At 41.9% G+C, this 27,226-nt stretch overlaps 16 protein-coding genes and 1 non-coding gene across 17 annotated transcripts; 9 read left to right on the forward strand and 8 right to left on the reverse strand.

The window, feature by feature from the left end:
* Positions 1 to 26: 26 nt before the first annotated feature.
* FOA43_001994 (uncharacterized protein) lies at positions 27 to 1,421 on the forward strand (the record flags this gene model as incomplete). The annotated part of the gene is made up of 1 exon (XM_038922299.1): positions 27 to 1,421. One exon carries the CDS (start codon positions 27 to 29, stop codon positions 1,419 to 1,421), a length of 1,395 nt encoding a protein of 464 aa, XP_038778227.1.
* A 114-nt stretch (positions 1,422 to 1,535) lies between these two features.
* Positions 1,536 to 2,670, reverse strand: ASC1 (G-protein beta subunit and guanine dissociation inhibitor for Gpa2p; the record flags this gene model as incomplete). Its single annotated transcript, XM_038922300.1, has 2 exons — positions 1,536 to 1,949; positions 2,140 to 2,670. 2 exons carry the CDS (start codon positions 2,668 to 2,670, stop codon positions 1,536 to 1,538), a joined length of 945 nt encoding a protein of 314 aa, XP_038778228.1.
* Positions 2,671 to 3,075: 405 nt separating this feature from the next.
* On the forward strand, positions 3,076 to 3,453 carry FOA43_001996 (uncharacterized protein; the record flags this gene model as incomplete). The annotated part of the gene is made up of 1 exon (XM_038922301.1): positions 3,076 to 3,453. One exon carries the CDS (start codon positions 3,076 to 3,078, stop codon positions 3,451 to 3,453), a length of 378 nt encoding a protein of 125 aa, XP_038778229.1.
* A 20-nt stretch (positions 3,454 to 3,473) lies between these two features.
* FOA43_001997 (uncharacterized protein) lies at positions 3,474 to 4,988 on the reverse strand (the record flags this gene model as incomplete). Its single annotated transcript, XM_038922302.1, has 1 exon — positions 3,474 to 4,988. The coding sequence occupies one exon, from the start codon at positions 4,986 to 4,988 to the stop codon at positions 3,474 to 3,476; it is 1,515 nt and encodes a 504-aa protein (XP_038778230.1).
* A 336-nt stretch (positions 4,989 to 5,324) lies between these two features.
* On the reverse strand, positions 5,325 to 6,062 carry FOA43_001998 (uncharacterized protein; the record flags this gene model as incomplete). The annotated part of the gene is made up of 1 exon (XM_038922303.1): positions 5,325 to 6,062. One exon carries the CDS (start codon positions 6,060 to 6,062, stop codon positions 5,325 to 5,327), a length of 738 nt encoding a protein of 245 aa, XP_038778231.1.
* Positions 6,063 to 6,233: 171 nt separating this feature from the next.
* Positions 6,234 to 6,785, reverse strand: IMP3 (Small subunit (SSU) processome component; the record flags this gene model as incomplete). Its single annotated transcript, XM_038922304.1, has 1 exon — positions 6,234 to 6,785. One exon carries the CDS (start codon positions 6,783 to 6,785, stop codon positions 6,234 to 6,236), a length of 552 nt encoding a protein of 183 aa, XP_038778232.1.
* A 194-nt stretch (positions 6,786 to 6,979) lies between these two features.
* Positions 6,980 to 7,654, forward strand: FOA43_002000 (uncharacterized protein; the record flags this gene model as incomplete). The annotated part of the gene is made up of 1 exon (XM_038922305.1): positions 6,980 to 7,654. One exon carries the CDS (start codon positions 6,980 to 6,982, stop codon positions 7,652 to 7,654), a length of 675 nt encoding a protein of 224 aa, XP_038778233.1.
* A 245-nt stretch (positions 7,655 to 7,899) lies between these two features.
* HHP1 (casein kinase I) lies at positions 7,900 to 9,258 on the forward strand (the record flags this gene model as incomplete). Its single annotated transcript, XM_038922306.1, has 1 exon — positions 7,900 to 9,258. One exon carries the CDS (start codon positions 7,900 to 7,902, stop codon positions 9,256 to 9,258), a length of 1,359 nt encoding a protein of 452 aa, XP_038778234.1.
* A 291-nt stretch (positions 9,259 to 9,549) lies between these two features.
* FOA43_002002 (uncharacterized protein) lies at positions 9,550 to 10,740 on the forward strand (the record flags this gene model as incomplete). Its single annotated transcript, XM_038922307.1, has 1 exon — positions 9,550 to 10,740. The coding sequence occupies one exon, from the start codon at positions 9,550 to 9,552 to the stop codon at positions 10,738 to 10,740; it is 1,191 nt and encodes a 396-aa protein (XP_038778235.1).
* Positions 10,741 to 10,742: 2 nt separating this feature from the next.
* Positions 10,743 to 12,695, reverse strand: FOA43_002003 (uncharacterized protein; the record flags this gene model as incomplete). The annotated part of the gene is made up of 2 exons (XM_038922308.1): positions 10,743 to 11,544; positions 11,869 to 12,695. The coding sequence occupies 2 exons, from the start codon at positions 12,693 to 12,695 to the stop codon at positions 10,743 to 10,745; spliced, it is 1,629 nt and encodes a 542-aa protein (XP_038778236.1).
* Positions 12,696 to 13,099: 404 nt separating this feature from the next.
* Positions 13,100 to 14,292, forward strand: ARO4 (3-deoxy-7-phosphoheptulonate synthase; the record flags this gene model as incomplete). Its single annotated transcript, XM_038922309.1, has 2 exons — positions 13,100 to 13,105; positions 13,204 to 14,292. 2 exons carry the CDS (start codon positions 13,100 to 13,102, stop codon positions 14,290 to 14,292), a joined length of 1,095 nt encoding a protein of 364 aa, XP_038778237.1.
* Positions 14,293 to 14,501: 209 nt separating this feature from the next.
* HIS7 (Histidine biosynthesis bifunctional protein hisB) lies at positions 14,502 to 16,190 on the forward strand (the record flags this gene model as incomplete). The annotated part of the gene is made up of 1 exon (XM_038922310.1): positions 14,502 to 16,190. The coding sequence occupies one exon, from the start codon at positions 14,502 to 14,504 to the stop codon at positions 16,188 to 16,190; it is 1,689 nt and encodes a 562-aa protein (XP_038778238.1).
* Positions 16,191 to 16,253: 63 nt separating this feature from the next.
* Positions 16,254 to 17,708, reverse strand: FOA43_002006 (uncharacterized protein; the record flags this gene model as incomplete). The annotated part of the gene is made up of 1 exon (XM_038922311.1): positions 16,254 to 17,708. The coding sequence occupies one exon, from the start codon at positions 17,706 to 17,708 to the stop codon at positions 16,254 to 16,256; it is 1,455 nt and encodes a 484-aa protein (XP_038778239.1).
* A 251-nt stretch (positions 17,709 to 17,959) lies between these two features.
* FOA43_002007 (uncharacterized protein) lies at positions 17,960 to 19,396 on the forward strand (the record flags this gene model as incomplete). Its single annotated transcript, XM_038922312.1, has 1 exon — positions 17,960 to 19,396. The coding sequence occupies one exon, from the start codon at positions 17,960 to 17,962 to the stop codon at positions 19,394 to 19,396; it is 1,437 nt and encodes a 478-aa protein (XP_038778240.1).
* Positions 19,397 to 19,482: 86 nt separating this feature from the next.
* FOA43_002008 (uncharacterized protein) lies at positions 19,483 to 22,248 on the reverse strand (the record flags this gene model as incomplete). Its single annotated transcript, XM_038922313.1, has 1 exon — positions 19,483 to 22,248. One exon carries the CDS (start codon positions 22,246 to 22,248, stop codon positions 19,483 to 19,485), a length of 2,766 nt encoding a protein of 921 aa, XP_038778241.1.
* Positions 22,249 to 22,440: 192 nt separating this feature from the next.
* On the reverse strand, positions 22,441 to 22,513 carry FOA43_002009. The gene has a single exon. It is a non-coding gene; the product is annotated as a tRNA-Arg (tRNA).
* A 2,151-nt stretch (positions 22,514 to 24,664) lies between these two features.
* Positions 24,665 to 26,889, forward strand: FOA43_002010 (uncharacterized protein; the record flags this gene model as incomplete). Its single annotated transcript, XM_038922314.1, has 2 exons — positions 24,665 to 25,751; positions 25,937 to 26,889. 2 exons carry the CDS (start codon positions 24,665 to 24,667, stop codon positions 26,887 to 26,889), a joined length of 2,040 nt encoding a protein of 679 aa, XP_038778242.1.
* Positions 26,890 to 27,226: the final 337 nt, after the last annotated feature.

Here is a 27,226-nt window from a genome sequence, read left to right on the forward strand (position 1 = left end):
GAAGCTTCATATCATTCATAGATAAAATGCAGAGATTGACCAATTTTACGTTTAGAATGAACTCTCGAACCGGAGTTTACTCGTTTCTTAGATACCAATCATCGTGGATCCCTAAACAATTGATGAATAGCGACCAAAGAAATGCGCAAGTCTATAGAGACTACTATCGAAGGCACACCAGAAACAAACGGATTGGCTCGTATATTCGGCGTACTGCATTGGGAATAGTGACATTTGCCATGGTTATGATAATCTGGCAACCGTGGAATCCGTATTCTAAGGCAGTTAGCTTCAATCTAAGGAAGGCGCTCTGGGCAGAGAGCGATAAGGAAGATGATTATCTGAAAGCGTTAGATTATTATCAGAGAGCTTTGGATGAAGCCGGGAAGGAAAAGATGGAACAGCTTGATCCCCGGTACACGGGGATTGTTTTGAAGATAGCTGAGATGTATGAAAAAATGGGTATGGTTGATAGAGAAAGAGAGGTGTACGAGAAGTTGGCTGAGTTTCTATTCGGCAAATTGATCAATGATGATGTTAAGGATGAATGGAAGGATATATTAATTGATAGGGATTTAGTAGTGACTACGAGACTTGCTACTTTGGCTGACAAGCCACGCCTGAAGGAGACGATGGATAATTTACTTGATAGATTGATATATTGTGAGCGGAGAATTGATGATAAGTGGCCATTTTTGTCCAATTTGGGAGCAAACGAACAAGTTACTATTGAAGAAATCTTGGACTTGGATGAAAGAATACCTAGAAAGCAGTTTATTGAAAAGCATTCCTCTTCATCGCCAGATTCCAAACGGTTCTTGGGACGTTGGTATCCTAAATGGCCGTATTTCAAGGAGAATTTGATCAGATCCAGAGATCTCTATGCCATGAAAGAAATGGCAGATAAAAGAAATGATTTTAGCATTGAACTCCTGAAGTCGAATCTAATTTGGATGGGATTATCACAGGATTATCCCATTTATATTGGAACTGCCATCTGTAATCTTGCTTCTGCGTACTATATGAAGAGCGAGAGACATCAATTACATATTGGACAGATTAATAGGATGATCAAAGCAGAAGAAGATCCGAATGAGCTTGTGAACCTTAAAATGGTGCTGAAAAACGAGCAAAGGGAGCAAGAAAAATCGATTACAGAGAGTGAAAAGATCTACAAGAAGCTGATTGATAAGATGGGAGGAGTAGAAGGAGCTAGAGCCTACGAAGACAATGCAAAACTTCAAGCGTGCCTGTGTATGGCTCTATATTCATTGGGAGTGATCGAATTAAGCAAAGACAAGAATGGTCAGAGCAAACAGTACTTCACACAAGCTAAAAACATCGCAGCAGATGCAGGACTAATACAAATTGTGGAAAGAGTGGACAAAGAAATGGAAATGGAAATGGAAACTACACAATAACTGATAAGTACTAACATCTGATTACCACGCTCGGCCACTCAGCTAGTAAAATACTGATATTACTAACGTCGTAACGTCACCTAGACACTAATTATATTAAGCAGCCTCCTTCACTTAAGAAGAGGTCATGACTTGCCAAACTCTGATCAAGCTATCGGTGTAACCAGAGAACAAGTTCTGACCGTCAGAAGACCAAGCCAAAGAAATACATCTAGGCGTCTTACCCTCAGCAACCTCAGGCTTCAATTCATCCTTCAAAGATCTCTCTTGAAGGTTGAAGATTTGGATAGAAGAGTTGGTAGCAGCACAAAGCCAGAATCTGTTTGGAGAGAATGCCAAGGCATTGATCTCATTACCAGCGTTCAAAGTGTACAAAATCTGTCTTGAGGACAAATCCCACAAAATGATAACACCATCCTTACCACCAGAAGCACACAAAGATCCATCTGGAGAGATGGTGATACAAGAAATGTAACCGTTATGGCCAACAAAATCTGCAAGCAAAGAGCCGTCAGTCAAGTCCCAAGTCTAAAGAAAATGTTAGTAATGACAATAATGATAAATACAAATGGCTCAATTGATTCCTTTTTCTCATCAGAGATCTTGGTGATAAATATAAAAGTCTCATCCAGCTTTAAACTGTCTGAAGTAGCAAATATCTGTGATATCATCATCTGATTAAAGAAACACACCACGACAACTAAAATGATAAACTTACCTTAACAACCTTGTCCCAACCGGCGGATAGAACAATGGAATTGTCACTTGGAGAGCATCTAACGCAAGAAGCCCAGTCAGAGTGACCTTGCAAAGTCTCGATACATTCACCAATGGCATTCCAAACCTTGATAGTCTTATCTCTAGAAGCAGAAACAAACTGTCTGACACTTTTGGAGATAGAAACAGACAAAACATCACCGTTATGGCCGACAAATCTCTTGATGCACTCACCGGTAGACAATCTCCACAATCTCAAAGTCTTATCCCATGATGAAGAAATAGCATAGGCACCATCTGGAGTCAAAGCACAGTCACTGACAACGTGTGAGTGACCTTTCAAGGCCTTTTTGGCAACACCATAATGGTTCTCATCTCTTGTTAATTGCCAGACAATCAACGTCTTATCTCTAGAGGCAGATAAAAGTAAATCTGGGTTGGCTGGAGAAGTAGCCAAGGAAGTGACCCAACCGTTGTGGCCTTCCAAGGTACCTCTCAAAACCAAAACTTCGACGACGTCTTCAGAGGACATGATGGTTTTATATTCTGTACAAGTAGTAGAACCAAAGAGAAATCAAGAAAACGACTTAATAAAGAGTGTTTAAAAACTTTCTGAAAAAGGCCTTTATCATTTGAACCACCTTCAGACCTCTCACCCGGTGTGAAAATTTTTCACGCATTGAAAAAAATTTTTAGAGGGCCTGAGCCTGAGCCTGAGCCAGGGCCCGTGCCTGAACCTGAGTTACCTGAGCGACCCGAGGGAAAAGAATTAGACATCTCGAAACTTTTCACTTTGATTCACTTGAGTCTTCGCGCGCGTAAAGAGGGTTAAGAATAACCCAAAAGATCAGTCGCGTCGATAGACTGGAGTAAGAAGAAACAAACAGAGGAAAGGTAGAGAGATGGACAGTTTAGTTCTACTGCTTCCTTCCATCCAATGACAAAAGATCTTTCATACATACAGAAAAGGCTGGATTCTCTACATGAGATCGACAAAAGAATCATCTCGTTTCTTGACAACATGTCCGAGGCCGTTAAAGACCTTCAATTGGCTAAGCAGACCAATGACAATAAAAAGTTGACTGAATTCAACAAGAGCGTGGGGTATTGCTTCGACGATCTTAGCTATACAGCAATTCATCTTAGACGAGAGATCAAGTTTCTCAGCGATAGAATGAACAGTAAGGCAGATACAGATGACTTTACTATGCTTCCAGTACAGATCAATAAGAAAGCTACTTGGGTGAATGGTGCAAAGATGCGTCAAGAGATTAAAGAGATGAACAAGACTCTTTCCGATATTAAGGAAGACTAGATAAAAAGCGGTGGTTGGTTTCAATTAGTATATGAATGACCAACTATCATTCCAACTGCCAGAACAACAACATACGCCAGAATGTTCCAAACTGATAGGCAGGGAACAGCCGGTAACTTAGAAAGTACAAGTAACTTTCTCACCTTGGCATAATTATAGGGAGGGTATCGAATATCCACAGTGAATTCTGCCCAATATCGCTGTTTCAAAACAGCTCTCTGATGGGTAAACGTAGCGATGGAATATCGACCGTGGTAGTTGCCGAATCCCGATTGTCCGATTCCCCCGAAAGGTGTTGAGTGGCATCCTGCATGCATCAATGTTTCATTGATACACATTCCTCCTGATCGGATAATCTTGATAAGCTCTTGTTCTTTGGTCGAATCACTAAAGATATAAATAGCCAAAGGAGTATCATGTTTCAATCTCACAGTATCAACAGCTTTACCAAGATCAGAGTATCGGATAATAGGTAATATAGGTCCAAATAATTCCTCTTTCATAAGAATGTCGGAAAATTCAACGTCTGTTACAATCGTAGGCTCAATGAACCTTGATGCCGCATCCTTACCACCCCCCACAATTACCTTACCCTTGGTTTTCTCCAAGTATCCAGTCAATCTATCAAATGCTCTTTGATCGATCACGTGAGTATAGTCGACATCGGCGTTTATTCTCGGGAACATCTCTTTGTAAACTTCTCTCATAACACTGATTGCCTTGTCATAGATCTTATCATCTAATAATAGGTAGTCTGGAGCAACACATGTCTGCCCTGCATTGGCAAACTTACCCCAAAGGATTCTTTTCCAAGCTTTTTTCAAATTACCGCAATGACAAGTGAGGAAAGTAGGTGATTTACCACCCAATTCAAGCACCGTTGGAGTCAAATACTTGGCAGCCTTCTCCATAACTATATGTCCGACTTTCCCGGATCCTGTGAACAAGATCTTGTCAAATTGTTGATCCAAAAGGGCGTTGGACTCCGGAATTCCACCGTTCACAACGATTAACCGGTCTGGATCAACACTTTCAAGTAACATTTTAGTTAATTCCACGCAGAACTCAGGGCATTTGTCATACGGAAGCTTCAATGCCACGTTGTTACCAGCAGCCAATGCACCAACAAGAGGACTCAAACTAAGTTCGAGTGGATAATTGAATGGTACAATGATCAAGACACATCCCAACGGAATCTTCTCCGTCTTCATGTTCAACGTGGAAAACAAGGATGACTTTTCATCCGGACCATCTGCCTTAAGTAAGGAAGCCAAGTGTTTAGTAAGGTAGTCAATCTCCCCAGAAATACACGAATATTCGAGCACAATAGTCTCCAAAACAGATCGGTGAAAGTCTTTCTCAAGTGCTGTTGCCAATTGATCTCTGTGCTTATCGAGACCCACTTTGATGGCCGATAGTTGACCCCGCAACTCGGAAATTTCCCTGACTGGCCTATCAAAAAAAGATTGTCTAAGCCTGTTCACAGCGATTGGGATATTGTCAACCGATGGGTTGATGTTGTTAATAGTGGCCATAATGGTTGTATAATTGACCTCTGATAAGAGAAAAGAGAGATAGTTATAGACCCAATGAATGAGAATCATAAGAAATTATATATCCAGCGTCGATCGAGGCTGTGCAAACAGAAAATCGATTACGGGTTAATTGCTCTACCGAAGCAGTGCCGATGACATTTCACCGTACCGACTTAATCTAAAAACGTTACCAACGTTACCGACGTAATATGCCGACGTTGATTCATAGTAATCCTAATATACCGGGTAATGTGCCGACTTAATTTAAGGACGTTAATTCCGATACTAATACCTAATATACCGACCTAATGTACCGACGTTACCGACGTTACCTACTTACACGTGTAATCCCTTTTCGGGTTCTCTGACCCTTATGTATCCCCAAGATTGCTTAATGAATGTCATAAATCCACAAGCCAAAGCTCCAACAACCAATAAGCTAACAAAAATAAAGACGCACACCTGTATTTCATCGCTTATCCATTGATCCGGAGACATGTCGATCGGCTCTTCCAATTGGGAAAGCTTATTCTTCAAATAGATAGTAAACATCGAAATTTCACCGCTGTCGTGGTCACTTTTACCACTCATTCTCACAGCAAAGATATCACCAGGTAATAGCATGGCATGGTCTAATTTGCCAGACATGTGACAGTGTGCTCTTGCAGGTTCCACACTGACAAGTTGTCCATTTTTGTAGTTTTCCACATGACTAACCTCCTGAGAAGGTTCGACCAGAACGAAATTCTCCCTTTTGCCATTTTCAATGTGACATCCCTGCTTCATTTCATCATACAGTGCAGAATCAACTCTATACTTCATTTCACGACGAGAGGGCTCCAACTTGAAGATCTGCTCCTTGATTTTCACCCTAATAAGATCTCCATCCTTGTTATATTCTTTCAACATTGTTTTAAGGCTGGCAAGTTGATACTTACTACGTCCTTGCTTCATCATATCACCGCATCCGTACTTATCGGGGCTACTGACCTCATAAGAACAGAGCTTTCCCGAGAGATCTCCTTGTTCAAATGTATCCACGCCTAAAGGCTTCTGATTTTCCAATTCCTCCATTAATTTAGGAACTGTAGCTGCCAAAGTGCAGCTGACTGTGACTAGACATGCAAATATTTGGGAAAAAAGCATGTTAAGGGAGCTGAGGAAGCAACAAAGGTATGGCCAATAAGCAACGAAGCGCGCGATTCGGCAAATCACTTAAAACTCAGATATTAATTCTAAACTAAACTAAACTAAACTATAATCATCTAACTTATTCTTATACTTCAAGACATTATGCTTGATCTTACTGCTGTCAACCCACGTAAGATAATCCTCCATATTTCTGGTGACTAAGTAGGCAGAATCCGTTATAAGGTCAGGACCCACTCTAACATGACCCTGTTCCACGAATTTGACAGCATCCGACACTGCTTCTGCCATTTTAAGTCTGCACATGACAACGGCAATTCTTCTTCTACAAAATGCACTCACTGTAACCTTATTTTCGAGGTCACTGATCTTGGAAGCAGTAGATAAAACCCCCATTCTGTATAATTTGTCCAATAAAAGCTGCTCATGCTTTATTCTAAATGGATCTCGTGGTGATAGTAACGCTAGCTTTCTGGCCAACTTCCTTATATCACCACAAACTCGATTATACTTATGATAATCCTCTCTGTTCTCTATATGATATGTTCTCATAACCATAGCATCTCTATGGCCGTGATCCTGCTTCCATTCTAGAAAGTTAACTTTCTTCAAGAGCTTTTGCTCGTGGTATTTGAGTTGACGGGGCATTTCTTGCTGATTTTGGTAGACCAATGTAGTGGTGACCTCAACTCAAGTCCTGGAAACTTTGATGTCTTTTTTTTTATTTGAAAAATTCCTGAAAAATTTCCGCTGACGTAATCATCAAGCAAAAACAAAAATCGTTAACAGACAAGGCCTTCCTTCCTCACTCTTTCTTTGTTCAACGTTCTTCAGCTGTTACCATGCTTTCCCGTATTAGAGGTACACAGAGAAGTCATCTTCTTATTCGAGGATTCTCGTCAACGATCTCGGCCAGATCACATATTGGATCGAGTCCCGTGTTTCTTCCGGAAGACGTGAAACTGGAAATGAACGACTTTTTGATCCCAAGAGTGATCTCAAAGGGTAAAGAATCAATCAGATTGAGTCGTCTTCTTACAATTAAAGGACCCAATGGAGTGGTAGATTTGGAAATTCCAGAATTTCTGAAAATCGATCAGAACGAAGGCCGAATTAACGTGCACGTACAGAAACCAGAGATCAAGATTCAGAGGTCTCTATGGGGAACAATGAGAGCATTGATTAACAATGGTGTGATTGGTGTGGCAGAAGGTCACATGTCTGTCTTACGATTCAAAGGTACCGGTTACAGAGTTATGCTTGAAAAGGATGATAATGAAGCAGAATGGGTGAAGATGAAGATCGGAAAGTGCGATATGCAGGGGCTACCCATTCCAAAAGGCATCAAATGCTCTACTCCGACCACCACCTTACTAGTCTTGGAAGGATGCGATAAGCAGAAGTTGAACCAGTTTGCTGGAAGGTTGAAGAACATGCATCCACCTGAACCATACAAGGGTAAGGGTATTTATATGAACGGAGAACAGATACAGTTGAAGACCAAGAAGGTGAAATAGCTAGCTGACTGCTGTACAGATCGTGTACAGATCGTGTATATAATTTTTTTACATCCCTACACCCGCAGTAACTACTTGTGCCTCTCCGCGAATTTCGAATCCGAAGTATGAAGTTTTCGAGGTTGACTTTTTTTTTTTTATTAGTAGTGGCGTTAAAGTGTCTCTTTCTTGTATCTCAGCTAGTTGCACCTTTTTTTTTTTTGGCAGTGATCCATTTGAAAGTAGAGGTCAACACCAGTTGAAATATGGATTTAAGAGTGGGAAGAAAATACCGGATCGGACGGAAAATCGGATCGGGATCGTTTGGAGACATCTATTTCGGAACGAACATTATCTCTGGAGAGGAGGTGGCCATTAAGTTAGAGAATATAAGAGCCAAGCATCCTCAATTGGAGTATGAGGCAAAGGTTTACAAGGCACTATGTGGTGGAGTGGGGATTCCGTTTGTGAGATGGTTTGGAACCGAATGTGACTACAATGCCATGGTGATTGACCTATTGGGTCCCTCTTTAGAAGACTTGTTTAATTATTGCAATCGAAAGTTCTCCTACAAGACGGTACTCTTGCTTGCGGACCAACTACTTTGCCGGATCGAATTCATTCATGCCAGATCGTTCATTCACAGGGATATTAAGCCTGATAACTTCCTTATGGGAATAGGTAAGAAGGGATCTCAAGTCAATGTGATTGATTTTGGGTTGGCCAAGAAATACAGAGATCCTCGTACCTACGTGCATATTCCATATCGAGAGAACAAGAATTTAACTGGAACAGCTCGGTATGCTTCCATCAACACACATCTTGGCATTGAACAGTCCAGAAGAGACGATTTGGAGTCGTTAGGATATGTTCTTATCTATTTCTGTAGAGGTTCTTTACCCTGGCAGGGTCTTAAAGCTGCCACGAAGCGTCAGAAGTATGATAGGATTTTGGAAAAGAAGATGTCGACTCCGGCAGAAGTACTTGCTAGAGGCTTGCCCGTCGAGTTTACTCATTATTTGAACTACATTCGATCTCTCCGTTTCGAGGATAAGCCAGACTACATGTATCTTCGTCGTCTTTTCAGAGATTTGTTTGTTCGTGAGCACTACGTCTACGATTATATCTTTGACTGGACGGTTTTCAAGTACAAACTGCATCAGCAGCAGCAGCAACAGCAACAGCAACAACAGAAGATTGTTGATAATAATGCTGACAACACAGCTGCTGTAGCTACTGCTGCCAATGACGACAAGAAGAATATCAGACAGCCTGAAGGATTTGCTGCCACGTCTCCAGTGAAACCATTACTACAGCAAACTCAGAATGCAGCTGTAGCAGTTCCTGATCCCGCAATTGGTGCAACTGCTCAAAGTTATCGAATTCAGAATTATCAAATTGCTCAAGCACAGCAGGCACAGCAAGCACAACAGGCACAGCAAACACAACAGGCGCAAGAATCACAGCCAACACAGCAAGTACAGTTAGAACAGCCAGTGCAACAAACACAGACTCAACAGCAGTACTATTATCAGCAGCAGCAACAACAACAGCAGCAGCAACAGCAGCAGAATCGCCAAGATTCTCCTCCTCAGCAATCAAATGTTAATCCGGCCTGGCTATAAGAAGCTCGCTAAAATCATCCGCCTGCCCTACCAACTTTCAAATAAGCATCACTATGCAATTGCGATCGCATAGCGACTAAACGAACAGTCTGTATGTCACTCAGCTCGTTTAGTCCCGGGTATAATTAACTAAGTAGTAAATAAGATATACCTGGCAGAACTTAACATTCGGCGTAGATCGACTTGTTCGCTTCGCGTCGCTGCTGACTAAGCTGGATCGGATCTTCATACTGAACAACTTAGTCACCACCTTACCCTTCTCTTCTCTCCTTTATTACCTTCCCCCTCATTATGTCTAGTGTTTATTTCGGTGCCAAAACATCTTTGAATAGATTTGCTTTCTTGCGGCCCAATGCCGATTTCATTAAATCCGTAATTGAATATTCTGGAACACGACTAGTTTTCTATCTACGGGAACCTTTAAGAAATGGCTTCAAAATTCTTGCGCACAAGTCTCCCGATCACCCTAGAATCGTCTACTTTCCCATAGATGGCAGTGAGCTTGTTCACGAGAAAATGAAGCAGTGGGCCCAAATGAATGCTGCCAACTCAGCAGATCTCCGATTGAAGACCAAGATCACGGCTGTGTTTCTTGGACTGGACGAAGAGCCAGGATCGGCTGATTCTCCGTTGAAAGACGAGTCGGTCGATCCAAAAGAGGTATTTCAGTTCCAGAATCATTCTGGCGTGCCACTATTTGCCGTGGATATCACCGACAACGAGGAGCTTTGTCATGATATTATAGGACGACTGAAAGATGTCGAGTATTTGGCTAATATAGATGACATTATGAACTTGAGCCTTATAGATTCATCGATCTTTTCATATGGAAAGATGTATCTTGATTGGCTGTATAGGAACCAATACTGTCCTGGCTGTGGAAGTCGGGTTATCCCGATCTTTGCCGGCTCCAAGCTTCAGTGTACGAACGAGGCCAAAGAAACCGATTCTAGGGGGAATCAGGTATTCAAGTGTCCAGTAAGGAAGACTAGCGTAAATAATGTGTGCTTTCCTCGACAAGATCCCGTGGTTATCATAGCCTTAAGGAATAGTTCAAGCACAAAGATCCTCTTGGGTCATAATGCCCGGAGAAAAAACCTAGATGAGAAGTTCTTTTCTTGCTTCTCCGGATTCATGGAACCTGGAGAAACGATAGAGGGTGCGGTAGAAAGAGAAGTCTGGGAGGAGACAGGATTCAAGCTTCATGAGAAGATTCAGATCGTTAAGAGTCAGCCTTGGCCCTTCCCATGCTGTCTTATGGTTGGATGTGTTGGTACTACAGATCCCGGAGTCGACAATGAAATCAATATTCATTTGGACAAGGAATTAGACGTTTGCAAGTGGTTTGATATCGACTACGTGGCAAATTTGGTCTATAAAAGACCTACAGATGGTAAAATCAGACTTCCCTATGCAGGAAGTGTCGCATTCGAATTAATTAAGATGGTGATAGATGATTGTAAATCTAAGGGGAGACTATGAGTTCAACGAGAAATCTTAAGCTGAGATTGGGTAATTTCCATCGTTTCTGCATCACAGTACCCGCTTCTCTGATCTCCTTTCCGGCCCAACGACGCAATCCTTATATACACTTGAACCTCTTCATGATATCCAACAGCCTGTGTTAGTAGAGTTCCGAATTCCGTGTTATTCTTGGTCAATTCGGCTATGTTGATGCTGACATCCGGTCCTTTATAGACCTCAACGTCGTTAATTAACACCGAATATAGTACCGGGTGTTTCTCTGTCTGCTTATTTGTGGTGGGAAATTCCACTTCAGTCCAAGTAATACTGTTATTTTTTTTTGTGTAGCCTAAAAATGACGGTGGCTCTGCTCTACCGGCAGAATCGTCTCTTAGAAGTGATAGGTTGGTTTCTTCAATGGAAGCAAATCCCCATCGAGCCACACCGTTTACGATGAGTCCCAAAAGTAGTCCCTGGAAGAGAAACGCTGTGTAACCCCTGGTCTTTGTACCTGGAATAAGGACCAAGCCAATGATATAATGATGAATACGTAGCTGAAGACCATGAATATGTGATAAACCAATGATTGATAAACCCAACGTGCAATATCCAATAATGTAATTTCGTAGTCTACCCGCTTTCCACAATTGATGAGCTTGAATAACTGTTCCAGTCAGAATAAGTAGAAGAAGAAGAATAGTGGTAGTGACAGAACCAGGCATAGCTGCTATATCCTTTAGAGTGAATCGATCGACGGCCAATCGATCAAAAGTAACATTATTAAGCATGCCAAGCCAGAAAAGAGGATACCAAAGAAGCGATCTGCAAATAGCAGAAGAAGGATTAGTCAGAGTGGTTCGACAAACCGTATTCCAAATCACCATGAGCAAAAAGAAGAGAGGCAACAGTCTCTGAAATCCAATGGACACTAGACTAGGAACAGAGGTAGAATCTTCCGGATCTATAGGGGAAGGAGGGTCGAAGCTTAGAATTACCGTCCAAAATCCCGAAATACATGCCGTCCAAAAAGCCATTTCTCCGGCTACGGAAAAATACATTGCTGGAAGTCCTAGAATAATATTTATAAGAGCCACATAGACTCTTGGATCGTAACAATGGACACATATTGATGAATCTTTCACAAACCTGAAAGACTGCGGGAAAAAGCTATCAAATTTCGTGGACTTGCTCATAGAGCTATGAACTGGTTGAACACTGTCAAAGTGGAACTGAGGTCCCGTAAACTCCAATTTAGCACATCCTCCAAAAATAGGAGACACAACACCCGCGTGAACGGCCGCTCCACAAGGAAAAGAATCTGCTCGATAAGGTAAGGTATAAGCATCACCGTCGTCAGACCCTCCTCCAACGTAAAAGTTCTCGTAGCGTACAGTTTGGTCACCAACTTCTCTGGCACCGTACGTTATGGAGCCAATATCACACAAAGCCGGACATCTTATTATCAATTCCGAAGGTATATCTAAACTTCTCGGGCTGCAATCTCTGGAATTAAGACCACAGGCATCGTTTTGACCTTTCCAGATCCGCTTTTCATCTCCACAAGCCAACGACAGTATTTTGGTCTTTTCTCCACCTTTATCTGTCGAATACGGTACCTTTCCAAGATACGATGACAATGTCGATCGTAAAATCAAAAGCCAAAACAGGTAATATCCCAAAATAACTAATACCCTTACTTTGAAAGGGATTTCAAGGGATAATCTTCTCGGAATATCCTCGAGTCTCTGAAGAATTTCACTGTGGAATCTCGGAGGTTCATCCGAAGGATTATCCGGGCCATCAAGAATCAAATGAACCACATCCGATGTACTCGATGGTCTTTTCATCTCTTCTGAAGGATCGGCAGCATTGGTCTGTTCGGTAAACGGTTGCAGTTCAATATCTTTAGACTTAGATTCAGGACGAGGAAGAAGATCTTCCCGATCTTCACTTCCAACAATGTGACGAATCATCTGGAAATGAAACAAACGAAGGGACCTTGTCTTGGACAGAAGAACAGAGGATTGTTCATCCGGATAGAGTCGGAACATGGAAGATTAACATATATCAGTTGCATCTTTCCTTATCAGTCGATCGGCTTCATGATTTGAGTCGTCGGACTGAATCCCCGGATAAATCACGTGCATGAATTTAACAGCAGAAAAATTTTCCGTCGATCCATTTCTGTGACTCAAAGCCGAAGAATTAATTACCTCATCTCTCTCCTGACATGGCTTTTACCTGTTTAAGCCTTTTCTGACTGATTTTTCAATGTGATGGATATAAATTTATACAAGCTTTTGCAATTTTTTTTTGCTTCTTTTCATTCCTGATCATATTCATTCTTATACCAAGAAAATATTACATCTTCTTTACTATGAGTGTAAGTATCTCGCATCATCTTAGAGGTTCTTCCGGAACCCCACATATAATTCCGAGATACAATCAATTTCGCTTATACTAACATTATAAAAAAAAAAGGACTTAAGGCATATGAATACACCAATTCCTCAGGAATATGATGATTTAAGGGTGGTCGGTTATGATCCTTTGATTCCTCCTGAATTACTTACCCAGGAAATCCCACTAACAAAGCATGCCGCCTTTACTGTGATTAAAGGTAGAAAAGAGGCCTCGGCTATCATCAACCGAAAGGACGACAGACTACTGATTATAGTGGGCCCCTGCTCACTTCATGATCCTAAAGCTGCCATGGAGTATGTTCACAAATTAAAAGGGTTGGCAGATCAATTGAGTGGGGAACTATGCATTATTATGAGATCTTACTTAGAAAAACCTAGAACTACGGTTGGCTGGAAAGGGTTGATTAATGATCCTGATATGGATGGAACCTTCAAAATTAACAAGGGTTTAAGAATCTCCAGACGACTATTTGTTAATCTCAATGAGACTGGTATTCCTATTGGTTCTGAGATGTTGGATACAACTTCTCCTCAATACTTGAGTGATTGCCTTTCTTTTGGTGCCATTGGTGCCAGGACTACCGAGTCCCAGCTTCATAGAGAGTTGGCCTCTGGTTTATCTTTCCCTATTGGTTTTAAAAATGGAACTGATGGCTCTTTGGACGTCGCCATGGATGCTATTCAGGCTGCGTCTTTCCCACATCATTTCATGGGAGTTACTAAAACTGGTTTGGCAGCTATCACTATAACTACCGGTAATAAGGATTGCTTTGTCATTCTTAGAGGTGGTAAGCAAGGTCCTAATTACGACCCAAAGTCGATTGCAGTGGCCAAATCGAAGCTTCCGGAAGGTAGAGTGTTGATGGTGGACTGTTCTCACGGTAACTCGCAAAAGGATTTCAGAAACCAACCCGTGGTTTGTGCCTCTGTTGCTGAACAAATATCTAATGGTGAGAGCAAAATTATTGGTGTCATGATTGAGTCGAATATTAATGAAGGTAAGCAATCGATTCCTGAAGACAAATCGCAGCTCAAATACGGTGTTTCCATCACTGATGCCTGTGTGTCTTGGGAAACTACGGTGAAAATGCTAAAGCAGTTGTCTGACGCTGTCAAGGCCAGAAGAGTCAAGGTTGCCAAGAATTAGGTTAGGCTGATATACGATTCGAGATTTACTGTTGTTTTTTGGTATTTATATTATGTATTAAAGTACTAAGTGTCTGACAAGTCCCTTGATGTATTTCCCAAATAGGAAATTGTTTTTCACGAGTGAAGGAAATAAAATTGACTCTGAGTCATTAACAATCAGAGTCAAGCTTCTGTTTCCTCTTCAGCGTCCCTGATTAATCCTATTTGATGCCTATCGTTTACATCATCGACGTGGAAAGCGGTAATCTCCGTTCACTACAAAATGCCGTCGAATATCTCGGCTACGAAACTCGTTTTATCAAGCACGGTTCTGACCCTGCACTGAAGAAAGCCGATAAACTCATTCTTCCTGGAGTGGGAAATTTCGGTCATTTTGTAAAGGAATTGCGTTCCAGAGACTTTTTTGACCCTTTAACCAAGTATGTGGAATCTGGAAAGTCTCTAATGGGAATTTGTGTCGGCCTTCAGGCTCTTTTCAAGGGCTCTGAAGAGAGTCCTGACGTTGGAGGCCTTAAATTTATTGATTTGAGGCTAAAGAAATTCAACGACTCTAACAAGTCCGTTCCTCAAATTGGCTGGAATTGTCTTGAGGTGCCTGCTTTGAATGGAAAGAGACAGACCCTTTATGATATGAAGCCTGATGCTCGATTCTATTTCGTTCATTCCTACGCTGCCATAGTTAATGACGACCAGATAGCCGAATTATCATCGCAAGGATGGGATTTGGCCATTAGTAAATATGCTGATGAAAAATTCATAGCTGCTGTAGCCAAGGGAAATATCTTTGCAACTCAGTTCCATCCTGAAAAGTCTGGTGCTGCCGGTTTGAACGTCATCAAAGCATTTTTGCAGCAACAAAAAGTCACTTCACTACCGGAAACTCAATCTCAGATGCAAGAATCTTCCTCAAAAGCCATAGAAGTTACTCCTACGGGCTTGACTCGTCGTATCATTGCATGCTTGGATGTCAGAACTAACGACCAAGCTGATTTGGTCGTCACTAAAGGTGACCAATACGATGTTAGGGAAAAGAGAGCCGGTGGAGATGTCAAAAGCCTCGGTAAACCGGTGCAATTGGCTGAAAAGTACTACCGCCAAGGTGCAGATGAAGTCACGTTTTTGAATATCACCTCCTTCCGTAACTCTCCCATTAAGGACCAGCCTATGCTTGAGGTTCTACGACAGGCTGCCAAGACTTGCTTTGTACCTCTGACTGTTGGTGGAGGGATTAAAACGGTGTTGGATTCGGATGGAACGGAAGTCTCCGCTTTAGACATTGCCACTCTTTATTTCCGTGCAGGTGCTGACAAGGTCTCTATAGGTAGTGATTCCGTTAAGGCAGCCGAGGAATTCATTGCCAGCGGAGAACATGCTACCGGTAAAACGCCTATCGAGACTATTTCCAGAGCATATGGTAATCAGGCTGTAGTTATATCTGTGGATCCAAAGAGATACTACGTTGCAGACCCAGTAAACTTCAAGTATAACTTGATTACGACTGCCACCTCGGGTCCTGATGGAGAGAAGTACTGTTATTATCGTGTCACTTCACAAGGTGGCCGAAAAGTTCACGAACTTGGTGCGTACGAGCTCTGTCAGGCTTGTGAAAAGCTTGGTGCAGGTGAAATCCTACTAAATTGTATCGATAAAGATGGCACAAATTCTGGCTATGACTTTGAGCTTATCAACCAGATTAAATCTGCCGTCAGAATTCCTGTCATAGCGTCTTCTGGAGCTGGTAACCCCCAAGATTTTGTCGACGTGTTCAAGAACACCAAGGCAGATGCCGCTTTGGGTGCTGGAATTTTCCACAGAGGTGAATACACCGTGACACAGGTTAAGCGGTATATGAGAGACCATGGAATGTTGGTCAGAATAGACGAAACTCAAATATAACTGAATGTTTCAACTTTTGTTTTATTTTACTCTAGAAATATAAGTACATTATATAAACTCAGTTCAAGACTCTTCAAACAAGTCTACTTTCTGTTTTCTGTCATCAACGTCCTTTTCGTCCAATCTATTACCTGCGCTGGCACTGAACTGACCGCCACAGCCAATAAGTTCTATAGAATGATCTTTAGTGGCAGTATTACTAATTCTAGTAGGACGGTCAACGTCTTCGTCTAACATACCAAGACCGACAGCAAAAGTATCGGCAAATCCCCAGGCAAACACAATTCCGTCTCTAGTTAAAGCCAACGAGTGATGTGGACCTGCCGAAACGGACTTGATGGGCGGCAAAGTGGTCAATTTCGTTGGAACAGGAAGACATCTAACGGCCCCACGGGCATCCTTGATGCAATCGTCCAAAGGAAGTTTATCCTTGGCGATACCAATCTCCTTCATGTCATATCTACCAAATACGTAAACCTCACCAGAAGACGAGAGGGCCAAAGTATGGTGCTCTCCACCCGTAATATACACAATGTCCTTATCAGAAAGCTCTTGAATCTCTGTTGGCCTAGTAATAATAGACCCATCCTCGATGTTAGTGGCAATACCACACTGTCCAAACTGATTGAGACCCCAAGTAAAAACCTTGCCTTCATAGGTAATTGCAAATGAATGATACTCACCAGATCCGATGAACTTCACGTTCTTCAAGCCAAAGGAACGCGGTTCAAGCGATGCCATCCTCGTTCTTTCAATGATCTTTCGTCCCAATTGAGATTGCTGACCATTTCCCCAAGCATATACAATACCCTTGGTGTCTAGGGCCAATATATGGTCTTTTCCAGCAGCCAATTGAACGATATTGTCAAAGTTCTCAATCCTAACAGGAGTCTTCTGCACTTTAACATCTCTGCTAAATCCCAAAACACCTTCGTTACAACGGAAAGTACCCCACGCATACACCTCCCCGCTGGAAAGCAAAACGGCGGACAAATTATCCGTCGCAATAAGCTGGATAATCTTACCTTCCTTAGGTAATCCCTCAACAAGGCCAGGAGTGGACTCTGCCTCATTCAAATCTGCATCTTCATCATCGCCGTCACTAGCATCTGCATCTCTAAGAACTTCCTTGGCATGTGACGTGTCTCTTCCCAAAACACCCATATCATTATTACCCCAAGACCACACACGGTTGTCCTTGTCTAAAGCCAAAGTATGCATTCCTCCAGGGGCAAAGTCGACGATTCCCACCTCATCCTTCTTGAGAAGCGGATTTAATCTCGGCCTTTTAACCTCTTTTGTCTTGGCTGCTGGCCCAAGACCCAATTCACACATAGCACCTGATCCCCATATAAAAAAATCCATAGGAACATGGACAGGCGATTGGATCTTGTTGATCACCTTCATTCTAGAAGCTCTCAACCATTCCAATGAGTGTGATCGACGTGCCCGCTTTGCAGAAACTGCCTTTGACTTGGCATACGATGCTAACTTACGCTTTCTCGAAAGAGCCACCATAACGACAGTTGTTAAAGAAGATGAAGAGGGATGTGGGACAGATCAACAAATGACCCCGAGATTTTTTTGAATCAAATGTTTTCCGTCTGCACCGCCCGGAAGAATTTCATAATTTTTTTTTTTTATTTTTTTTTTTAGGACTGAAAATTTTTGTCAGGCTTTGAACCTTGTTAAAGGACTCTTGTATTGAATTAATTCACCATCTACAGGCTTATAATTGAGTCAGCTGCTCTTTTTGAAACAAAACGAATATGGGAAAAATCACGACAAAAGAGATTCGTGACAAAGCACGTCATTCACCTCTTTATCGAGAAATTACCACAGCAGATGGTACTTTTAAGGCTATTAATGGAAAGACGAGGAAGACGGTGGTATCCAATGAGGAAGATAAAGAAGTGACACTTGATGCATTATCATCCAGAAAGATTCTTCAGTTGGCAAGAGAACAACAGGAGGAGGTTGAAAAGGAAGAAAATATAGTTGAAGCAGTTAGCAAACCTCGATTCCGTTTTGTGGAAAGTGAGGATGAAGAAGAAGTTAATGAAGATAATGAAATTACAGACGGAGAAGAAGAAGAAGAAGAATATGAGCAGGAAGAGTTTGTGGATGAACAGGATATGAAATTATTTGATTCCTACTTTAATAAGGGATCTGAAACGCAATCCAAGGGTGAAGGAATGGCAGGAAGTTTCAATTTGGCAGATAAAATTATGGAGAAGATCCGTGAAAAGGAGGCTGGTAGTGGTGAGGCAGAAAATGATGCACAGGGTTTTTCACAAAGAGAAGATCGAGTTTTCCTTCCTCCAAGAGTCATCGAAGCGTATGAAAAGGTGGGAGAGAGTCTAAGTGCGTGGAGACATGGTAAGCTTCCTAAATTATTCAAGGTTCTACCGACGATTAAAAATTGGGAAGACATCTTGTACGTTACAAATCCGGAAAAGTGGACTCCTAATGTGTTGTATGAGGCCACCAAGTTGTTTGTGTCCAATCTTCCTTCCAACAAAGCACAGAAATTCGTTACTATGGTTCTCTATCCAAGGTTTAGGCAGGATATAGAGGACAGCGAAGATCATAAGTTAAACTATCACATATACATGTCTCTCAAAAAGTGTCTTTACAAGCCTGCTGCCTTCTTTAAGGGATTCCTTTTCCCCTTGATCGAGGATCAATGCACGGCCAGAGAGGCCATGATTGTGGCCTCCGTGTTAAAAAAATGTTCCATTCCAGTTCAACACTCTTCTGTGGCACTTTCGTGGTTATTGGAACAGGAGTTTTCTCCTCAATCCGCCGTGTTTATTAGAGTGTTGATTGAGAAGAAATATGCGCTTCCGTACCAAACTATTGACGACTTAGTCTTTTACTTCATGAAATTCAGAGTCATTACTGACCAGAATAAGGACAATATTATGTTGGATGAAGATGAGAATGTCGACCTTTCAGAACAAAGGAGAATTAGGGAGGCTCCACAATTACCGTTGGTGTGGCATAAGGCGCTTTTGGCTTTTGCTCAAAGGTATAAAAATGATATTACGGATGACCAAAGAGATTTTCTTATGGAAGTGATAAGACAGAGAGGTCACAAAGAGATAGGACCGGATACCAGAAGAGAATTACTGGCGGGTAAAAAAAGAGCAGAAAAAGAGGCCTCCAAAGCACATGAAGACGACGATATCATGTCCTACTTCTGAAGTTAAGTACGCTATATCATAAAATTAGAATTGTCATTAAGTTGTTAGCGTACTAAAGTATCATAAATAGGGTATTAGTGTCTCTACTAATTGATGTGCAAAAACAAGCTCGAATAGATAAGCTCTTCTCCTTGTAGGTCGTAAACAGGCAAATGTCGATAGCCTTTCTTCATGTAGTCCAATTTACAGCAATGACTGCCAATAAGAACATCTTTATGGTCAGGAGTATTGCATTTCACTAAAAACCTTAGGAATGTTAAGTTTTCTTGGTTAGTATGAAAGCTTAACCTAAAATACTCGTTCCAGATCGGATTAAATCCGTTCTTTAAGGCTATAGAAGTCCTAAAGACAGCTGAAGGAACACCCAAATCCATAATTTGTTGTGTATCAAAGTGTTGGCATGGGTTCGAATTCGTGTTATCTGAACCTGTTTTGATCTGTGGCTCTCCAATAGTGGTCGAATGCACCCCTTCCCCTTTTCTTGCATCGAAATCAATTACTTTGCCACTATAAAGTTCCACTTCAATGTATACATCAAAACTATTCACCTTCATATCCTTAGTCTTTGATAACTGCTGAGCAGATACGATTCCAACCTCTAAAGTGCTGGTCTTATCGAATCTGAGCACACTCTCGAAGTCTTCAGTCTTTCTGAATCGTTCTTTATTGGTCCTCAAAGCTTCAGGCTTCAAAATATAACCAGAACAAGAACCAACATTGAACAAAGCCTCATTAATTTGCTGTCCAGCATCGTAAACTTGCCAGTTGGTAGCAGCAATTTGACAGCCCAACGACCACAATGTCAAAGGGTTAAAGTTATCGGATTTAAAGCGATAAACGGAAGGATAAACTCTCATTAGAAAGTTTCTGTTATGTTTTGTGATGGCGTTGAACTTGGTCTTTTCCTTGAGCATTTTGGAGATGGTTCGATCACTGAACGAAAAACAATGGTTGAGAGTCTTTGATTCAGGCAATGAAAAGTTCCGGAATTTCACTCCTATTGTGTATAATGCTAGAGCACCAAGTTCAGGAACAATAGGGACGGGTTTCTTGGGCTTTGGAATAATCTTGGTGATCTTAGAGGTGGATGTAGAATCCTCGCTGAATGAGGAAGATGTTGATGAGGGCAATATACCATTAGCAACAGAAACGGACTTGGATCGTTTCACTTTAACGAGGATTTTGTGCTTTAAATCCAAGGGAGAGGGAAGCGAATCAGGATTCAGGCTACCCAGCCTAACTGGAAGGAGCATATCCTGAAGTATTTCTTTCAATATGCATACACAGGCGATTTGATTAGCCTGATTACATCTAATTTCAAGAGAGATAATCACAGGAAAGGGAGATGTAATAAACGAATACTTTCGGATGGTTTCTATGACAAGTCTGAAATCCATGGATCCAGTAAACGTTCGTCCATGGGTTACTATGGGACCATTTTCTCCATCCCAAACGTCAACCTCAATGCATCGACAGCCACGCTGCAGCGCACGGATGTATCCCTCGATAGAAGAAACACCGTTGAATTGTCGTCCAAGAAGGTACGTATTGTGGGAAGAGGAAATGAAGTATTCATTAAGTGGCTTGCTGAAGTCCTCGACAACCGTCTTAAATGTCATAGTGTAAGGGCTTACAAGAAAAGATCCGAACTCATCGAGACTCAGATAGTCTTTACCCTTTGAAAACTTTGAGAAGAGATGTGTCACTGTATCATCACCGTCCACTGGTTCCTGTTGCTCTTCCACCAAAAACCGCTCGAAGCTGTGCTTACGCATTCTCTGCTGAGAGTCGCTAAACGTGCTAAAGATCGATGCAAACTCATGTCTCTGCCGTAGAGTCTTAACGAATCTTTTGAACTCATCAAAGTCCAAATACTCCTTGCCACCTCGGTCTTCAGTTTTGAATATTTTGAGCAAGAAGTCACGATCAACGTAAATATGAAGCCGGGTTGCCATCTTCAATACTCCTTCAAAGTCAAGACGATCCATTCCAGAAGATTTATTGTTCCAGTGGAATTTGGTAAACAGATTGCTGCATGCAGCTGAGTACAAGCTCGATTGCAGCTGTCTACGGAAGTATACCAGGTTGCTGAGGGTGTAGAGAAACTGATCGTAATCACGCTTACTGGTAGCTATGATGTGCAAGGCCTTGATGTTATTAGATTTGGCATAGTTGTGGTAGATCACTGTGATCCAAAAATCGCAGTACTGAGACGACACCTTGAATTCCTCTCGGTAATTCTTGGCCTCGTCTCCAATACGAATACTTTTGATCTTTTCGATCTCAAGAAAGGACGACGCCTTACTATTCCAGTAGAGTCTACTCTGCTCCAAATCAAGCCGGAAAAATCGCTTCACCTTCTTTCTATGTGTTACTCTGAGCATTTCGAATCCCGGTTCTAGAAATTCCACAGGAATATTCTTCCTGTCAAGAGGCCTGGAGAAATACTCGTCTGGAAAGCCAAGCGAGTCCGATGACGTATACACAACGCTCCTCGTGAGTGGCAGACTGATAACTGCCAAAGCACTGCTAAATCCATGCACCATACTTCTGCTTACCTCATCTGCAGAACTGTCATTATTTACGTCCTCGCTGGAATCACCACTATTGCTAGAGTCGTTGGTACTATCATATGATCCCGATGTAGCTAAAGTGACACTGGAATCATAAGAAGAAGAAGTGGACACAAGAATATTCCCTATCACCGTTCCACTAGTTTTCTTGTTTCTAAGAAAGGATAATCTCTTATAGAGCAGCTGCTTAACAGGACTGTTGTTTCCTTCTTTCGAATCGCTACCTACTCGAGGCATTGGAACACTATTTTCATTGCTATTTGGGCGAACAATTGGCATCTTCAATAAATAGAGAATGCTTACCTCACAAGACCCAAAAGAATCAAAAATATAATTGGAGTAGAGGGTCTAGAATACTTAGTAGAAGCTACAACCCCCATACTAATCTGTCATTTCGAGGTAGCCACGTGAACGATCTAGAAATTGCCGTTGAAAACTGTACGCGGATCAAAAAAATATTGAAATTGCCTGCACCCGAGCTGGGACTCGAACCCAGAATCTCTTGATTAGAAGTCAAACGCGCTAACCATTACGCTACACGGGCAATTCAAAAGTAGAAAATGTTGGGGTATTTTATAACAAGCAATTTAGGATAGCAAAATAATGCATCAATCCCATCTTCAGAGATTGAAATCAAGTAACCAGAATAACCTGAAACAAATTACGTTGCCGCTAGATATTTATTGTTGAATCTCTAAAAACATTTTGATAAAAGTTATCGTTCTATGTTATTAAGTTGTTATCGTAGAATACTAATTTGTAGGAACAATAACCACTATAATTTTGATAAACTATAATCTGATGTCACAACAATTAGTAAATGGTTCGTTACCTTCTATATAAATTGAAACACACCGCATACAGCTATTAAATTTTTTTGCAGTGCAGGGCTTACTCAAGCCATTTGCTAACGGCAGAGAGCATCAAAACGACAACATCGTGTTATAAAAATCTGCAGCGTATACACATTGACTGCAAAAGCATTCTTTACATATTTTCCAAGTAAATATCATTCCATTCTTTTGCATGAATGCATGCGCATTCGAAAAAAAATAAGAATGGCATTCAAAAAAGAAGCATTCAAGCGACTTCAAATATTCCTTGGCTAAAAGTTTTACACGTCAATATTAAACCTGCAGTATTAAATCTGCAGTATTGAAAATGCCTTGGTTTGTTTCCAAAATAATCAGCGGTTTTCAGGTAGTGTAATTGCCAACTTAGGAAATACTTTACTCGTTGAAAAAATATAAACGGAATGAAGTATGGGTAACTTCCACGGGAAATCACTGAACTCTCCTCAGCTGCATATCCACCCCCAAATCAAATAGAAAATGAGTCGGATTGAAAGGACGAGGAAGGATATTGTAGCAATGCCGTATATATAGTTCTTTTTCTCTATCTGACGTTAAACGCAGCTCTTATTATTTGAATGTTACAACTCCAGATGACATCATCCGTTAAAAATGACGCTAGCTAGATGATCTGCAAGAATGCTAGAGCTAAACAAAAGAAACGACAGAGCCTGTATGGAATGATTTTTTTAGCGCATATTTTAACCGAGCCTAAGATGAATGATGCATATTCGCTTATATGATGAAGGGTATTTTGCTTATTAGTAAACCAATTTGCATTGATATGCGTAGAATACTTAAAGACGAGTTATCAATATTGCTGATGATACTGGGAATATTGCTGGCATTGCCGAAAAATGCGATGGCATTCAAATATCGGCCCAAAAACTAGAAAATATTTTAACGAATTTCAAAAAAACCTATGGATGCTTCAAAATATGAGAGCTGATTGAGTTAGCTAAATCTCTAGATATTACTAAACCTGGACACTACCGAAAGTCAAAATAGCGAGATCGACCAAGCGTAGAAAAAAGAAGATTCAAAACAAAAGAAACTTCATAATAGAAGAGAACATTTATGCATCAATGCAGGAGCAAGCGAAAACAGGTGCAATATAGATGAATTCGGAGCTTGCATGTTCTAAAGAAAAAAGAAAAAACAATTCGAAGCTAACTGTTGCTGGGCTCTCGAGCACAGCAGCAACAATTTCTTTGAAAAGAAAAAAGACATTTATCAGCTAGCTTGACATATTAAAGTAAGTTACATGGCATATAGAAGTTGAGGGGTATTAACTGAGCAACTACGATCAGCAAAAAATTGATGCGGACTTGTTTTAAGAAATGCATACCCTTGTTCTTAATAATGCGAGAAAGCTTACACACAGCAAAAGCAAAATGGCACAATAAATTCAACAATTGGCAAAGATCAATTGCCAAATGTAGGAGGAATACCTTCAGGAGAAAGTTAAAATACAGAGTCAGTGCAGAATGAGTTAACACCTCTTCAAAAGTGGGGCCTATGCACCCTGACTGTTTGCATGATATACAAAAATAATATATGAGTTCCCAATAAAGAATGAGTCCATGCATTCTTCCTGCAGTAGCCGTCAATCAGTAAATGCACAATGGAATATATTGGATAAAATCTGGAACTTCAAATAACATGCTTTACGTTTGCAACGTACATTCCAATGACTGTAATAGCTAGTGAAAAACAATAGAAAGCAAGAACCCCAAAATGATGTTTCTGTTGTCCCAGATATGTATATATATCTGTACATATGGTTGTAACAATCAGAAATGGCAATTGAAACAAGCCTTTGTTGAACGAAATATCGGAAAAGTATGAAAACGTCAATTCTTCAGATTCTAGCTCTGACTAGCCTTATCCAAGCATTGCCGTTTCCCTACGTCAACAAAAGACACGATACATCCGACCCTTGTGAGCTTCCCCAACCAGCACAAGAGGATGATTGTGAATTCAACGGTAATAGTTACCAATGGAAAAAGTCCTGTGTAGGCTTTGATGGAAATTTCAACTACAAAGTAGACTATTCGGAGTTACAAAACAACGACAATTGTAACAAAGTTGCTGTAGTTGCTGGAGGACAAACCCACACTCTTCTTGACAGAACCTCTGGCGTTGAGACTGACAAATTCAGCTGCCAACCAGAGGATGATAATAATGGTAATTATTGTCCTCCGGAGACTTATGAAGTGGAAGCATGCTTTGGTCAACATACATATACGCACACTGTGAGCAACGATCATAATTGTATTCCAACGACTTGCAGTACTGCTACTACTCCTACTACTGGCCCAACCACTGGTCCAACTTCGGACAGCACTTCTTGCACGACCGATACTACTCCAACTACCGGACCAACCACAGGTCCAACTACTGGTCCAACCTCGGACAGTACTTCCTGCACGACCGATACTACTCCAACTACCGGACCAACCACTGGTCCAACTACTACTCCAACTACTGGACCAACCTCGGACAGCACTTCTTGCACGACCGATACTACTCCAACCACTGGTCCAACCTCGGACAGTACTTCCTGCACGACCGATACTACTCCAACTACCGGACCAACCACTGGTCCAACTACTGGACCAACCTCGGACAGTACTTCCTGCACGACCGATACTACTCCAACCACTGGTCCAACTACTGGCCCAACCACTGGTCCAACCTCGGACAGTACTTCCTGCACGACCGATACTACTCCAACTACCGGACCAACCACTGGTCCAACTACTGGACCAACCTCGGACAGTACTTCCTGCACGACCGATACTACTCCAACTACCGGACCAACCACCGGACCAACCACTGGCCCAACTACTACTCCAACCACTGGACCAACTTCGGACAGCACTTCTTGCACGACCGATACTACTCCAACCACTGGTCCAACCTCGGACAGTACTTCCTGCACGACCGATACTACTCCAACTACTGGACCAACCTCGGACAGCACTTCTTGCACGACCGATACCACTCCAACCACTGGTCCAACCACTGGACCAACCACTGGTCCAACTACCGGACCAACCACAAAAGTACCTCCTGCCCAACCGATACCACTCCAACTACCGGACCAACCACAGGTCCAACCACAGGTCCAACCACAGGTCCAACCACAGGTCCAACTACCGGTCCAACTACTGGTCCAACTACTAATCCAACTACCGGACCAACCACAGGACCAACCTCAAAAAGTACCTCCTGCCCAACCGATACCACTTCAACTACCGGACCAACCACAGGTCCAACCACAGGCCCAACTACCGGTCCAACCAGAGGTCCAACCACAGGTCCAACCACAGGTCCAACTACTGGTCCAACTACTGGTCCAACTACTGGTCCAACTACCGGACCAACCACAGGTCCAACCTCAAAAAGTACTTCCTGCCCAACCGATACCACTCCAACCACAGGTCCAACCACAGGTCCAACCACAGGTCCAACCACAGGTCCAACCACAGGTCCAACTACTGGTCCAACTACTGGTCCAACTACTGGTCCAACTACTGGTCCAACTACCGGACCAACCACAGGTCCAACCACAGGCCCAACTACCGGTCCAACCAGAGGTCCAACCACAGGTCCTGTTACTCCGCATCCATCTACGAGTACTCATGCTTCGGTCACAACTGCTTACACTACTGTCACATGCAGTCTTGAGAAGTGCACTACTATCACTATTCATCCAACCGGTTCTACCGAAATACCCTCTCAATCTACCCCAGTAGTGTCCCCTTCAGAAGAGAAAGCCACTAGTGGTGCTCCCTCACATGGTACTTCCACCAGTGTGCACGCCTCGGCATTCACCACTGTGACTTGCCATAACCAGGAATGCTCTACTATTGTCATCATACCAACTGAAGCTTCAACACCTTCCACTCATACATCATCTGACACTATATCCGCATCCACAAGTGCTAAGCCAACTGGTAGTAGCACCGCAACTCAGTTATCGACCTTCAAAGGTGCAGGTAACCCGCTCAAGGCCCCTAGCAACTTGCTAGCAGGACTTGGATGTCTTTTCCTTCTTATCTAAACGGGAGATTTTGCGCTTCGCATTTTGTACACTACCCGAACCTCTTCTATGATACCAACGCATAGTGGTCCTTAGCCCCAACTTTTTCTAAGGACCGCCATATGCGACTGTGCAAATTTCTGCCAGTCGCCTTTTTTTTTCAATTCCTTTCTCCATTGTCTTGGTCAATGATTTGATATCTTCCTGAAATGCAATTTCACCAGAGGAAAGATTATAATAATAGTTTACTTTTATATTTTGATTAAATCCTTTTTCTTAATATTTCCTTATCGGGTAACTTGTATACGCGCATGTTTGTCCACCCATTTTTCTTACTCTCAAAGACAACACTTTTTCT

The sequence above is a fragment of the Brettanomyces nanus genome, chromosome 2 (genome assembly GCF_011074865.1).
Source record: "Brettanomyces nanus chromosome 2, complete sequence".
Classification (NCBI taxonomy): domain Eukaryota; kingdom Fungi; phylum Ascomycota; class Pichiomycetes; order Pichiales; family Pichiaceae; genus Brettanomyces; species Brettanomyces nanus.